We start from the raw sequence: 14313 nt of genomic DNA, 5'->3' as shown, positions 1-14313 counted from the left end.
TTATAGCATCAGATACAGACTGAATATTGACAAACCCTAAAGAGCAATAATGTTACCACCCTTAACCATAGAAGAGACCTATAAAATAAAAAAATTTAAAAAGAGACCTATAATTTAGTATGAACACTAAGACAAAGCAAATATTGACCTACTTTTTTGTGTGTCTTTTTTAGACAGGGTTTCACTGTGCACTTCAGGCTGGCCTTGAACTCACTCTGTAGCCAAGGCTGGCCTCGAACTCATAGTGATCCTCTTGTCTCAGCCTCCTGAGTGCTGGGATTACAGACATGCACCACCATGCCCTGCTATTGACCTACTTTTGACCTACAGTAACTATCTACTAAATGGAATAAACTTACCTCTACTAACAACAGAACAGTATTCAATAGCAGTGACATAAAATTAACTAGCTACCTAGAGATCCATAAGGCTTAGTAGTTATACTAGTAAACTAGTATACTAGTTTACTAGGGTAGGAAACCAGAAAGAGAAAAAAGCAATATTTGAAGTTAATGAGGGGGATATGAGGAGAAGATAAAAGTGAGACAGAGTGTCCCATTAAGGAGTAAAAGGAAGTTAATAGTGTTAGAAAACAGCCCAACAGGAAATAAAAGAAAGGTGAGGATGTGGAAAAAACTGAAAGGGGAAAAGAGAAAAAGAGAAAAAAAACTAGAAGAGGAAAAAACTCAACCCCCCCAAATGCAGGAATGACAAAAATAATACAAAACAGAAAAATCAAAAAAAGCCTGAGTCAAAGAAAAAATCCTGCATTAAATGGTTTCTTTCCAAGATCTGCAGTCTTGGGATCCAGCCAGTCATGATTTTCTGTCTATCTTTAGGGCCTGTGGGTTTTTGAGGTGCCCGCCCTGCCTTGGAGACCCTCGGTCCATTCACCCCTGGCTGTGGTTACTGTCAAGCAAGGCATGTCCTTTTCTCATTGGTGGATGGGGAATGCAATCAGCACTCTGGTCTCCGCTGGATGTAGGCTGCAGGGCGTGGGTTTGTGGGAAATGTCTGCAGACATGGGGTCTGGTTGCTTCTTTCTCTCCTTGAGCATTGTCCTTGTCCAAGATCAGGTTGATTGGTTACCTTTATCTCTGCTGTTCTGTGCCATGGGGAAGCAAAATGTATAGCCGGCTTGGAGTTGGTGGATGGTCATGCCCTGGGTCAGGGGGCACTGCTTGTCAGGTGCAGGCCTTCTTCCTCCCACTGAACATTTTAGATGAAACCATTTTAGACCTAAACTGGTTGCATGACTATAATCTTTAAGTAAAGATAAAATTTCTTTTTTAAAAAGTTGTCTTAAATAGTATATTCTGGCTTAAAATTCTGTTAAAATCTTGGATCTTGTCAGATAGTGTTTTGGGGATAGAATTGTTTCTTGGCAGATCTAGTCGTGTAGACCTAATTGCTGTGTGTGAAAGACACTGTCTTCAGGAGTGAGAGAGTATTAGGGCTTCTCACATTTTAAAGCATTTAAAGACTGTAGAAATGCAGAACTTTTTTTTTTTTCTTGTCTTTTTGAGACAGGATCTCACTCTGCAGTTCAGGCTGGCCTTGAGCTCACTTATGTAGCCTGGGCTGGTCTCAAACTTGCAACGATCCTCCTGCCTCAGCCTCCCAAGTGCTGGGATTACAGGCATGTGCCACCACGCCAGGAGTATTTTTTAAATAAATATTTCAAAATGTAAAATTTAAGGGAACAAAAACACAGAAACAAACCAGTAAATAGGAAAGAGATAAGTTAGTATAAACGTAAGGCTTTCTTTTGTTTAAGAGAAGAGGGGCTGAGGCAGCAGCTTGAGTTTTACCCTGCCTCACCATGCAGGGAAGCCCGTTTGATCCAAAAGCCTCCCCTGGAGCAAGGCAATACAGAAGGGGCCCGGGAGCCCTGGGTGCAACTGACACTGCCCCTGTCTTTTCTACCAAAGGATCTAAGCAGGTGCCTCTATCTTAAACTCCAGTTCACCCTGGGCTGCCCTCCCCCACCTCTTATACCAGGTTGCAGTTGTTACAGTTACAAGAAATGTCTGCTTGGCTTGGATTCCAGGAATGCAGCCAAGGACTTTTAGTTCCTCTTGCCCCAAACACCCCTCACCCCTTTTAAGCAGCCATCCCCAGCAACCCCTCAGGCCCTCCCCTCACGCCACCTAAACTAGGCAATCGGGAGAGATGGTGAACCCTCCAGCCAGCCCGTGGGGAGAAGGGTTGCTTGTCATACATTAGGACATGAAGGGATCCTGTTGGCACCTCTCTGTGCACCTGCTACCCCATTGCTGGGATGTGCTCGCATCCTTCTGCAGAAGTAAACTTGCCTCGTTGCAATTTCTTGGTGTCTGAGGGCTTTATTCCGGCACCAATAAATTGAGTCCAGGGCTTATTGCCAACAACTCTGAGGCCTGCTGTATAGGCAAATGGGGTCCAAGGAGAACAAAGAAAAACTTTCCTAATTTATTTGAAAAAGCACTGGCCAGAGACATGAGTCATCTAGAAGTAAAGGAAGGGTAGTTATTATATGTAGATCATTGACTAGAGGCTAGTCCCATTAGTGAGCAATACCTGACCAACTTCATCAAGACCTTGAATTACTTGGCTAAATGCATATGTAAGTCTCAAATTTGCAAGCAAGTGGCCTACTTTGCTTTCGATCTGCAGAGTGGCTTTAGAAATTTGTTGCCCAAAGGTTTGGAATTTAGGTCAGTGGCATAGCACCTGCCTAGCAAGCTCAAGGTCCTGAATTCAGTTCCCGGTATCCCCCTCCGCAAAAAAGAAATTTGTTGCCCAACAAGAAAAAGCCTCTTGCTGCCTTAAAGGTCCTTTAAAGGACAATGGTTTTCAGGTTTCCTAGGGATTGCTGGGTTTGCCAAATATGATTCCCTAATTATGGGCTGATAGTGTGTCCATTATATAAGGCCATAAAAGGTTTGGACTCTCACCCTTTAAAATGTACTGGTGATTGTGAGTAGGATGACAGATGAGACATTGGAGTCAGAGAGTTGTTCCAGATGGAGAGGATCATCCCTCCACCGTTTACTAATTCAAACAGCTACAATTGCAGTAGGAGAAGTACCCTCATGATGATAAAAAAAGGAAGGGATTCTCAGGCTTAATCCACAACCTGTTACCCACTAAAGTGGTCATGTCTTTCCCCATCTATTCTTCCTTGCTGACAATGTATGGAATGCACTCCCCTTACCCCTATTCTTCCTGTAAGGACCGGGTGCGCCGTACCTGCAGAGGAGACGCTGAGATGTATCCCAGGGTAAGAATGGCTGCCAACCCATGTCCTAGAGGGAGAACTGTCCTAAAGCACAGGGAAAAAGTCTCAAAAAATACCATGTTCATCACCCAGTTGGAAAACCACCAGACCTAATCTAACCTACTCTGGCCATGCTTTTTAAAGCTAGCCTTGGTTTTTATTAAAAGGCCAATCTGATTCTCTCATCAGAGCTGGGCCCTCTTCAGCTCTTCTCTCTTCTTTCTCAAAGGTTTTGCCTGTAAATTTGTACAGTTGCTTCCTTGTTGGTTTTAATTTCCAGTGTCACTAAAGGGACTTTCCATGCACATTCTGCATGAGAACAAACCTTAAAAAGATGGCCTGTGTCTGAGAGCTGTAGCCTGTGACATTTTACCTGATGCTGGAAAAAAAAAAAATTCACCTTGGGTCACCACACCAGACACTGACTGTTACAGCAAAAACGTGCCTATTGACTGACTAATAGCTAGAGGAATGGGCAATTATCAGGCTGCGATAAACTTTAGGTGACTACTACTTTAAATCATAATTGCACACAAATTGTGGACTGACTTAGTCTATTCCAGCAGATCTGATCTGCTCGATCAACCACTGGAACAAGCCCCGCACTTGGTACCAATCAGAAAATGCTATAGGGTGGCCTAGATCTGACATCAGTCTGAGGAGGAGGGTACAAAAGACCCCTGCTATCAACCTCGTGATCACTGCAAGCTCTTTCAGTGGCCTGTTCCACACCTGCAGGGTACTTCTTTCCCTAGTTTTTAATTGGCATATTTAACTGAAATATGCTCCGAGAGCATATTTCTTGGCCTAACCTTTAATAAATAGGTATCTCATTCCCTGCCCAATTCTTTGTTCAGTATGACAAGAACCTAGAAAGAATCTCTAGGAGGAGCCCACAGCACCTCCAAGCCCCGGTAACAACTATGCTTGAGATGTAGCTCACCTCCTCCAAATGATCTCATGCTCCCTGTGCTAAAGTATTTTATGACTAAAGTGGAAAAATTTGCCACCAAATAGCTACAAGAATTGAGGTGCACCCTATCAGGTTATTCTACTCCGCTGCCCCTTGCAATGACCCCAGTCAACAGCAAGCAGCTGGATCTGAGATGTCAGCCCAAACCCTGCCATCCTGGGAAATGGGCACGTGACTTGGGTGGGGGATTAAAGCAGAGCACTGATGTTTTTGTTCACTACCCTAAGTTTGGCCATCAGCAAGAGCACCTCAGGGCAGCTCCCATCTCTACTCTGTCCTTTGTATAATATGTAACTCCGTGAGGACAAACAATCTGTGACGAAAATAGCCCAGGGAAATACTGATCTTTGTTCTTGAGATTCGCAGGCCTGAGAAGCATAGCTGACTCAGCAATTAGGATCAGATGCAAATCTGGCCCTGGCCCATGCTGGGCTGTGAGAAGGGCTACCATGAGTGCATGATTATTTGTCTCCCCTATGAGAAGGTACCCCCAGGGTAGGAAAACCCATCTACCACCTATATGAACCACCTCTAACTCAGTTCCCAGCAAGATGGGCTTTATGACAAAGTCACCTATATTGTCTAGCCAGCTTTTCAAAAACATCGCCTTCCTTGACTCAGTACTTCAGAGTCCCAACTTCATGAAGCCGTCATGGGGCAAGCAGCCAGCCTGGGTCAGGTAACAGTTCCAGAGCTATTTTAGGAACCAAGGACAAAAGGCCAAACATTTTAACAAAGGTGCTCTTATCGCTTTAGTCACATGACAGGGTTAGAGGAACTACGAGTCAGGAAAGAAAACCAAATAGCTGGGCACAGTAGTGCACACCTGCAATCCCAGCACTTGGGAGGCTGAGGGAGGAGGATTTCACATTTTAATTCTACCTAGGCAACTCAGTGAGAACTTGTCTCAAAATAAAAAATTTTTAAAAAGGACCAGGGATGTAGCTCTGTACAAGGTCCTGAGTTCAATCCTTAGAACAAAAGATTAAATTGTGAAAGAAAAGAAAGCCAAGTATATTGCATGTGCTTGTGTTATCACAGGCACTAGTCCCATGCATGAGGTTTCACCCTCACAGCTGACCTCATCGTCTTTCTTCCTTCAAGGAACGAGAAGTTTTTGCAGTAGCCCAATCTGCCAATATCAATTTTAGAAAACACAGTGAAAAAAAAAAAATGGATGTGATGATGACCAAAAAATGAGAGAAAGAAAGAGAGGAACAAAAGGAAGAAAGAAAAGTTCCAAGCTCCATATGGCGGTGCATGCCTGCAATCCCTGCTACTCGGGAGGCTGAGTCTGGGGCCAGCCAAATCAACTTAATGTGATCCTATCCCAAAATGAAATTTTAAAAAGGGGTGAAGATGCAGCTCAGTGATATCGCGCTTGCCTAGCATACACAAAGTGCTGGGGTCAATGCCCACTACTACAATTAAAAAATAAAAAATACCTAGGTAAGTTGAACTCAGCGACTCCCGGAGAGCTTGTTAAAGTACGGGCTGCTGCTGCTCTGTCACTGCCCAGGAAATCTGGCGGGTAGAGCCCAATAATTTGCATCTCTGGTTAGTCGATGTCGATCTGGTGGTACGGGACCTCACTTGGAGAGCCACTGCCTCCCCGTCGACGTTGTGCAGACCGGACCTGAGAGAAGTCTTTTTCTGAACCAGCAGGGGGAGACAAGTATACTAGGTAGACACTAAAAATAAATTGCCTTACGCTAAAGCTCCTTGGAATTACAGTGTTGCCATGGAGACTTCTGAACTATTTTGGGTGGCAGAATGTAAACTGGCATCACGTTAAATTTCAGCTATGTATATAGAAGTTTATTTTGGTAGGAATAAGATCGAGATCCCTGCGAGTCGTAGTGTGATGGTTAAGAACACGGGATGTGGAGTCAGACCGCCGTCACTCAAAAGCTATGTGACTTTAAGAAAGCTACTTATCCTGTCCGATCCTGTGGCCTCATCTTTAAAATAGGATCTAAATGGGATTCTATTTAAACTAGAATCGTTGGAGGGTTAAAGTTCTTAGAACTGTATTTGGTTATTAAAATGTTATTAGCTCGTAACACTGGAAGTAGTAACAGTATTTTTAGCTCTTTAGCCTCCCGCAAATTTAAAAATACCCCAAATATGTTAGTATATTTGGTTGTTAATAACCGATGCTCCCGTAGTTCAGGTAGAGAATTGGAAACATCTAGCATAGAATTGTTGGCAAATCCTAACCTCTCCATCCCAAGTACGTGGGCAGGGCATCTATTAACCTTCCCCGCCCAGAAGGCTCAAATATATATCGGATTTCCTGGCCTCGGACGCCCAAAGGTGGAGCCGCACCACGGCCAGCGAAGCCCCGAAGGCGTGCGGCAGTCCGCATCTGCCGGCGCGCCGGAGGGAAGGGCATAGAGCAGAGACACTCCCTCCACTGGTCCGCGGCTTCCGCCGATGTCGGGCACTCCGCCAGAGCCAGGTGCTTCCTGGGAAAAGACACACCTGTCCGTCGCTCGCCCCCCCGCGCTGTCATTGGCCAGCCCTTGAGGCGTCAGCGAAAGGGGCGCGTCCCTGGGGGCGGGCCCACTCCCGCAGGGGTGAGGCCTTTGTTGGCGCTTCCCCTGCCAGCGGGCGGTGGGCGGGGCCTGCAGGGAAGGTGTGCCGGGGGCTGGTGGGGGCGGGGCCGGGCGGGTGACGTCATGGGCGGCAGTGGCTAAGCGCGACCGTGCGCGCCGGCGCTCACTCGAAGCCGCGAGCCGCCTGGAGCCTCCTCTCTCTCTGCGAGGCCCGCGCTGCCGGTCATGTCTTTGAGGGGCAGCCTTTCGCGTGTCCTCCGGATGCACGCGCCTTCCGTGCTGAAGAAATCCGTCCACTCCGTGGCCGTGATAGGAGCCCCTTTCTCTCGTGGACAGGTGACAGCCGGGCCGGCGCCGGGGCTGGGTGGGGCGGCCGCGAGGCGAGGAAAGGGTGGGAGGAGCGGAGGGAGCGAGGGGGCTTCCCGGAGGAAGGGGCGCGGGCAGGGCGGGAGGACGGGTGCTGCGGCCTCCCCAGGAGCGAACGATCGGTGCTCCCGCTTGGGGCGATGGAGCGCACCCGAGCAGCAGCAGGACCCGGCCGAAGCCTGGGGGGAAATCTACGAAGAGGAGTTAAAGAGAGCGAGCGGGCATCGGGGCTTCAGGCTCTGTTCTTCCAAAAAGAGCGTTGACCGGGAATGCAGTTGTCCCTGGCCGCCGCAGAGGAGGAGGTGGGAGGGACTTTGTTCTCTCTTCAATGAAAGGAGCCTGCAGGCGCGGAGGGCTCTGGCCCCGCCAGCCACCAGCTCCTAACCCAGCTCAGCCCCGCCGCTGTCTTGGACCCCGCTGGCCCAACTCCCGGCCAGGGGCTCGGAAGTTTGATTTGGATTCAGTGCTGGGGTTTGTTTCCCCCGCTTTTCATGCAAGGATTTGAAGAAATGCCGGTGGAACTCTAGTAGGTGGCGGGGCTGATGTTGCGGCAGCTTGGCAGAGGAATCTGTTAGCAACCAAGTGTAGTATTGCAGATTTCTGTGTTGTTAACTAAACGATTACACACACACACACACACACACGCACGCCATCATCTTCTCTCACTGTGTGTGATTGACAGGGGAAAAAAGGAGTGGAGTATGGTCCCGCTGCCGTTAGAGAAGCTGGCTTGATGAAAAGGCTCTCCAGCTTGGGTGAGTAGCCCCATGATGCTAGATGTCTGTGCAGGATCTGTGACAGAGCGGTGTGGAACCTTATGTCCTGGGCCTACAGTGTCAGCTGTGTACTTTGGAACTATCCCATCTCCCCGTCTCTAGGAGTCCATCCGCAGATTAGGATCAGGAGTCTGCAGGGAAAGTCCTGTTGCAGTCAAGAGAGTGTGGAAGCAAGCAGGCAGCGCAAGGCTGGCCGGGAATAAGCTGCTGGTGGATGCAAAGTAGGGCGAAGAATGCCAGACCCGCTTTAGCTGCACAGTCAGTGTTTCCCCCTCAACTTCTCGCTTTCCTAGCTCAGCCTAGTGATACTTATGAATCATCGGGCCCACCAGATCCCCTCCTCAAATCATGCATGTTCTCTCTAGGGTGAATAGCTGTGTGTTATTGGAAGCAGGGTTTAGCTGTTTTTTTTTTTTTTTTTTTTGGTTTTTCTCCGGTACCAGGAACCGAACTCATGACCTTGCGCTTGCTAGGCAGACGCTTTTGCCGCTGAGCTAAATCCCCAGCCCCTTAGCTGTGTTTTTCAAGCCTACCTGATTATGAAAGTCGCCTGGGTTGTTAAGCTTACGGTTCCTAGACTTCTCCAAGGAAGAGTTTGGTTCTGAGGTGAGACCTAGGTATGTGCAGCTTTACAAGCCCTCTAGAAGTTGCAGTCCTATAATTAAGGTACTACCTTAAGTTTTTAGGACCAGAGGAACTCCTATCAAAAGATAATGCCAGCTCTGCCCATGGAATGAAAATCTCTTCTTTTAGTACCGGGGCAGAAAATTTCAATCCCTTATATGGCAGAACCGTGTTTCTGGCTATTGTTCAAGATCATTTCCTCCATTCTTGTTGGAACAATTTTAGGTATGTTTTTCTGGTACTGTAAATGCAAACTGTGTGGCAGCAGAGAGATCTGGAGATGGGAACACAATCAGTGAGCTACTCTTGTTCTCACATTTCTGCTGATCGTGAGGCCATCCCAAGGCTCGGTTACCTCCTTCCAAGAGAACTAAGAGTAATGAATTCACTGAAATCACCTGACATCGCGGGGCCTTCTTACGCCTTTACCCATATGTGGGTGTGGTGACTTGGGTTGAATACTCAAACTTTTCTCTGTTCACTAATTGCAGTTCCTTCAGTAGGATCTCTTTCCTAGTCATTTTAATAACTCTAAGTTCACTGCTAAAGGTGAAAGATGAACTGCTAAGATTCGGTCTTCGTTGTTTGATGCTGGGAATCAAACCTCTAGCTGGCAAGACAAGCGCTCTGCCACTAAGCTACACCCGCACCCTGCTCCTTTTAGTGTGTCAGGAGGTACCTGATGGGGGGATTTTAATTCCTGCTTATTAATGAAGATCCCATCCCTTAAAATACCTTGTACATAGTCTACCTTTTTATTTTTTTTCATAGTCTGCCTTTTCAATGAAATCATTTTACAACAAAGACAACAATCTTTCGTAATCACTGTTTTTACATACTGATAAATCTCTGCAACCTATCTGATGAACTGGACTGATTCTGCCTTTAGAGATTCCTGCTGGGTGTGGTGACACATACCTGTTATCCCAGCACTTGGGAGGCTGAAGCAGGAGGATCACTGATGGTTTGAGGCCAGCCTGAACTACATAGTGAGACCCTGTCTCAAAAAGAAACAAACAGAAAAGATTCCTGACAAGATGCAGTCGGAGCTGCTTTAAGAGGTGATCTTTACTATAAACATGCAGCCCTGGCTGCTGGAGGAGGGGGAGGGGCGCACTTGTAACAGCTTCTCTTGCTCTTGATTTATAGCACTGGCCTGTTACAGCGCTTGGTAATTTTCCAGTTAAACCCAGGGGAAGCCCCTCTTCTTGAAATGTGATTCCTTCCACTTTTCTCTTTAAACTCCCAACCTAAAGTGATGGTAAAGCTTCAGTTTATTTTGTCTTGCATTTTTTTCAAATATTTTTAGTTCTTATATCCTTGTCCTGTAGCCCGCTATCACCAGCTGTCTGAAATAGAATCTCATTGCATATTAATAAGACTGTGGTGCTCAGCGGATTTCCAGCATGTGGTTCTGGCTGAGTTCCTGGAATATGTTGGAGACAACTACCAAGAGACATTTGAATTGCTATACATGTTCCTAAAGAGCATCAGATTACCTAAGTGTTCTGAGCACTTTCAAATTAGCATGGGTTAAATTTTATGGGCAACGGATATGTAACTTTCAGGAATCTCTCTGTTCCTTGCCTTTTGCTCTGAGGTCACAGGCTGCCCGCGTTACCCTGGCATCAGTTAAACTTCCTGTTTCCTCGGATGAGTGTATCTGATTTAGCGTCGGGACTTGTTTTCCATTTCCCCGGGCTTAGTGAGGACACTTCAGTGGGTCCCGAAGGTAATTTAATACATGATAGGGGGCCTGGCGAAAAGGAAGAGCCTTTGCTCCAGCACGGCTCAGAGCAGGCCAGCTGCTGCCGAGTCTGGTTAGCTCTGCTAGTCCTGGCCATTTGTCCTTTCCTCATTAGAAGTAGCGTAAGTGTTCCGTGGGTAAAGACGGATGTGAGCCAAGGTTAACACTTTGCGGCCTCTATGGTGTTTATGGTTGGTTGTTGTTGTTTTCTTCTTCTGGTGCCTGGGATTGCACCCGTGCTTAGACAAGCACTCTTAGCAGGGAACTATATCCCACCTCCTCCTTATTTTTTGTTGTTTTGAGACAGGGTCTCACTCTGTAGCCCACACTGGCTTCAAATTCATGGATCTTCCTGCCTCAGCCTCCTGAATGGTGGGACTACAAGTATGTGCCACAACACCTGGCTTTTCCCAACTCCTTTTTAAATTTTTGAGATAGAGTCTGGTTAAGTTGCCCAGGCTGGCCTCAAATTTAACGATCCTCCTGCCTCAGCTTCTTGTGTAGCTGGGATAAGAGGCACACACCACAACCCTGGTGTAATTTTGGTAATTTGACTCAGCCGTAGTACTGAAGTATCCACAGTAACCAAGACAGCTCACTAAATGAAGTTGCCTCTGGCCAGGCCATAAATCAGGAGTTCAGGAAACCATTTGGGAGTTATTGTGGTTTCTTTCAGCAAGGCTATTGAGCACTTGGGAGGCTGAGGCAGGAGGATTGCAAGTTCAAATCTTACCCAGGAAACTTAGCAAGACTGTGTCTCAAAATCAAAAAGAGCGAGGGATACAGCTTAGTGTGAAGGCCCTGGGTTTGATTCACAGTACTGCCAAGAGGAAAAAAAAAAATCAACTGAACTAAAGACATTTATTCCTCCTGATCCACTTGACAGGTACAGATAGGGTAGGAATCACTGGTCTCAACAGGTGAGACCCACGAACTGGTCTGCCTTCACAGGAACCTTTGATAGACGGCCTGAGATAGTTGTTTAAACATAAGGATCTTAAGCTGAGAGCTGTCATTTGGAACCTATTGATATGTGAGTTCAGGTATCTGTATTTGCTTTCAGTGGTTGGTAGAGAACATTAGGTCTTGGAAGAGGAGCAGTGTGATGCTTTGGCCTGGCTTCCCTCCCGCTGTCCCCTGGAGCCTACCCTGAGCAAGATGATTCATCAGCCGTTAATTTGCCGACAGCTGACTGCTTTGTGCCTGGAATCATCTCTGATGCCCAGCACTCCGCTCTCTCCCAGTAGCCGTTGTCCTTCCTGCATCCGGTGCGAGAGGATCCTCTTCCTGCAGCCCTCAGATGTCCCTGCATCCGGGTGTTCTGTCCTTCGGGCTGTCCCAGGACTGTTCTCTGCTCCCTTCTCTTACAGCTCTGCCCGTTTAGAAAGCCTCGCTGTAAAAAAGCCTCTTCTCACCCTCAGATCTCTCAAACCCATCATATTCAAAACAAAGCTTACTTTATCTTTCCCTCAGACCTGCTTTTTCTGCTGTCTTTTCACTGTATTTCACATTGTCTTCGATGTCTACTAATGCGAGACAATTCCAAGACCATCAGTTTTCTTCCTCACATCTGTCGACCGCTAAGTCTTGTTGACTGTACTTCCTAAATGCCTGGAATTCTTCACCATAATGATACCACTCCACGTTACTCCTCTTCTCACACATGGTATAACATTCAGTTGGTATCACCTGAACTATTCTTGCCTTCCTCAATTTACTTGCTTCATTACCACCAGAGTGACCCTTCTGAGATTCCAGTCCGTGTTTCTCCTTGGTTTGAAGTCTTCCCCAACTGGGCATGGTGGCTTGTAACTTCGGCACTCAGGAGGCTGAGGCAGGAGGATCACTGCAAGTTTGAGACCAGCCTGGGCTACAAAGTGAGCTCAAGGCCTGCCTGAACTGCATAGCGAGACCCGGGCTCAAAAAGAAAAAAAAAAATCTTCCCATGGTTGGCTGGCTTCCCTTTTTCTTTTTTTGTGGTGGTGCTGGGGGTCAAACCCAGGATGTTACACATGCCAAGCAAGTGCTCTACCGCTGAGCTACGGCCACAGCTCCATGACTATGCCATCTTCTCAGACGTGTCGTTCACATATTCTTTCTGTCATATGTATGTTCTGCTTGTATATATTTATTTTGGTGTTTTTTCTTTTCTTTATTTTTATTTTTTCGGTGTTGTTTATGTTGATTTTTCCTTGTTTTTTTGAGTCAGGGTCTTGCTTTGTAGTGCAGACTGGCCTTGAACTCACTATGTAGTCCAGGTTGGCCTCAAACTCATGACAACCCTGCTGTCTCAGCCTCCTGCGTGCTGGGATTCTAGGCATAGTACTTTCTACTTTTTAAAAAACTATTATCTTTTATTTTGAGACAAGATCTTGCAGATGGACTTGAACTTCTGACCCTTCTGCCTCAGCCTTGAGTGCTGGGATTGTGGGTATGTGCCACCACACCCAGCTCTTTTTGCTTTCTTTTTTTTTCTTAGTACTTGACGCAATCTTCTTATGCGTTAATATACTCACTGGGTTAGCGCCTTTGACCTGTAATCTTAGTTCCTTTGCGTTTCAGCAACTCCCTGTTCTCTCGGTGCTTTGAAGTTTGAACCATTACAATCCTTACAGTGAAACTAGCTTCTCTTAGATGCTATCTGAACAGCATCTTACATCTTTGGGACAAAAACTGGTTGATGGGTTGGCTCAACAGCAAGTATCAGTCTTTTTCAATTTTTAATTTTATTAGTTCATGTTCATAGCACATATTATATCTATTACCTGTACAGAATACATCTGAATTCCTTTTTCACTCCCTTCCCATCGCGTTCCTCCTGCTTCCTTTCATCTCTTGATCTCCTTCCCTTTTTCAGAAGATCTAGCTCCTTGCTTCCTACTATTATTATTATTTTTTGGTACCAGGAATTGAACTCAGGACCTTGTACTTGCCAGGCAGTCATTGTGCCGCTGAGCTATATCCCCGGCCCCTTATCTATCTTTTATTTTGCTCTTTATTTATATTTTGGGTTTCTCGGTCTTGTTTTTGAAAGGACTGTAGCGGGTATGTGACCATCCTAGTTACTTTCTTGGTGCTGGGACAAAATACCCAAAACCCAAAACTGGGGAAGGAAAGGTTTATTTCAGCTCACAGTGTGAAGTGGTTTAAGTCTGTAGTCAGCTGGCTCCAAGGCAGGGTGGCATGGCAGAGAAGAATGGCAGAAACAGCCCATGGCAGGGCAGGCAGGAGGCAGCAAGCCGCAGCCTCTCTTTCCCTTTTGGTTGGTGCCACCCACTCCCATTATCCATATCCAGAACTATGACAGAGCAATTAGTGGGCTCACCCAGTACCACAGACCCATGATCCAGTCACCTCCCAGAATCCCCACCTCTGAGCACATGAGACTCTGGGGGACATCTAGATACAAGCTTTAACACAGTGCTACCTGGAATGTTACGGTTAATGACTTTTTCTTTTTTATGTGTCTGTGGGAGTTGACACAGGGGCTCACATTGTAGTCCAGGCTGGCCTTGAACTCACTGTGTAGCCCAGGTAGCCTGGAATTCATAGTGATCCTCCTGCGTGCTGGGATTATAGGCATGTGCCACCATACCTGGCAATGACCTGTTTCTTTGGGTTCAACTTTGTGCTTTCCAGTCCTTAATATTGCAGATTTCTTTTAGAAGGTGAATATATTATCAATGATTCGCTCATGCTGTAGTCAAAGCTTGTATCATCATTGATGTACCTGCATATGGTGACAATATTGGGATTGGTCAGATTTCTGTCTTTCCCACTTATGAAGGCAGCAAAGAATTTATTTACACTTCTTTTTTTGGAGGGTCTTTTTGAGACAGGGTCTCACTATGTAGTTCGGGCTGGCCCTGAGCTCACTTTGTAGCCCAGGCTGGTCTTGAACTCGCAATGATCCTCCTGCCTCAGCCTCCCAAGTGCTGGGATTATAGGTGTGCGCCCAGCTTATACTTCTTTTTTCAACATTGTTAGATATCTAACATTTAGGGGCTGGG

The 14313-nt window shown here is 46.5% G+C and overlaps 1 protein-coding gene across 1 annotated transcript in view; it reads left to right on the top strand.

The window, feature by feature from the left end:
• Positions 1-6915: 6915 nt before the first annotated feature.
• Arg2 (arginase 2) overlaps positions 6916-14313 on the top strand; it is a 27504-nt gene continuing 20106 nt past the window's right edge. The window contains exons 1-2 of the mRNA XM_005399066.2: positions 6916-7126; positions 7839-7911. Of these exons, the coding sequence (XP_005399123.1) occupies positions 7016-7126; positions 7839-7911 (184 nt within the window). The 5' untranslated portion in view covers positions 6916-7015. The remainder of the gene's footprint in view (positions 7127-7838; positions 7912-14313) is intronic.

The sequence above is a fragment of the Chinchilla lanigera genome, unplaced genomic scaffold, assembly GCF_000276665.1.
Source record: "Chinchilla lanigera isolate Chin_1 unplaced genomic scaffold, ChiLan1.0 scaffold00065, whole genome shotgun sequence".
NCBI classification, from domain to species: Eukaryota; Metazoa; Chordata; class Mammalia; order Rodentia; family Chinchillidae; genus Chinchilla; species Chinchilla lanigera.
This window is presented reverse-complemented; position numbering and strand designations above follow the sequence as displayed.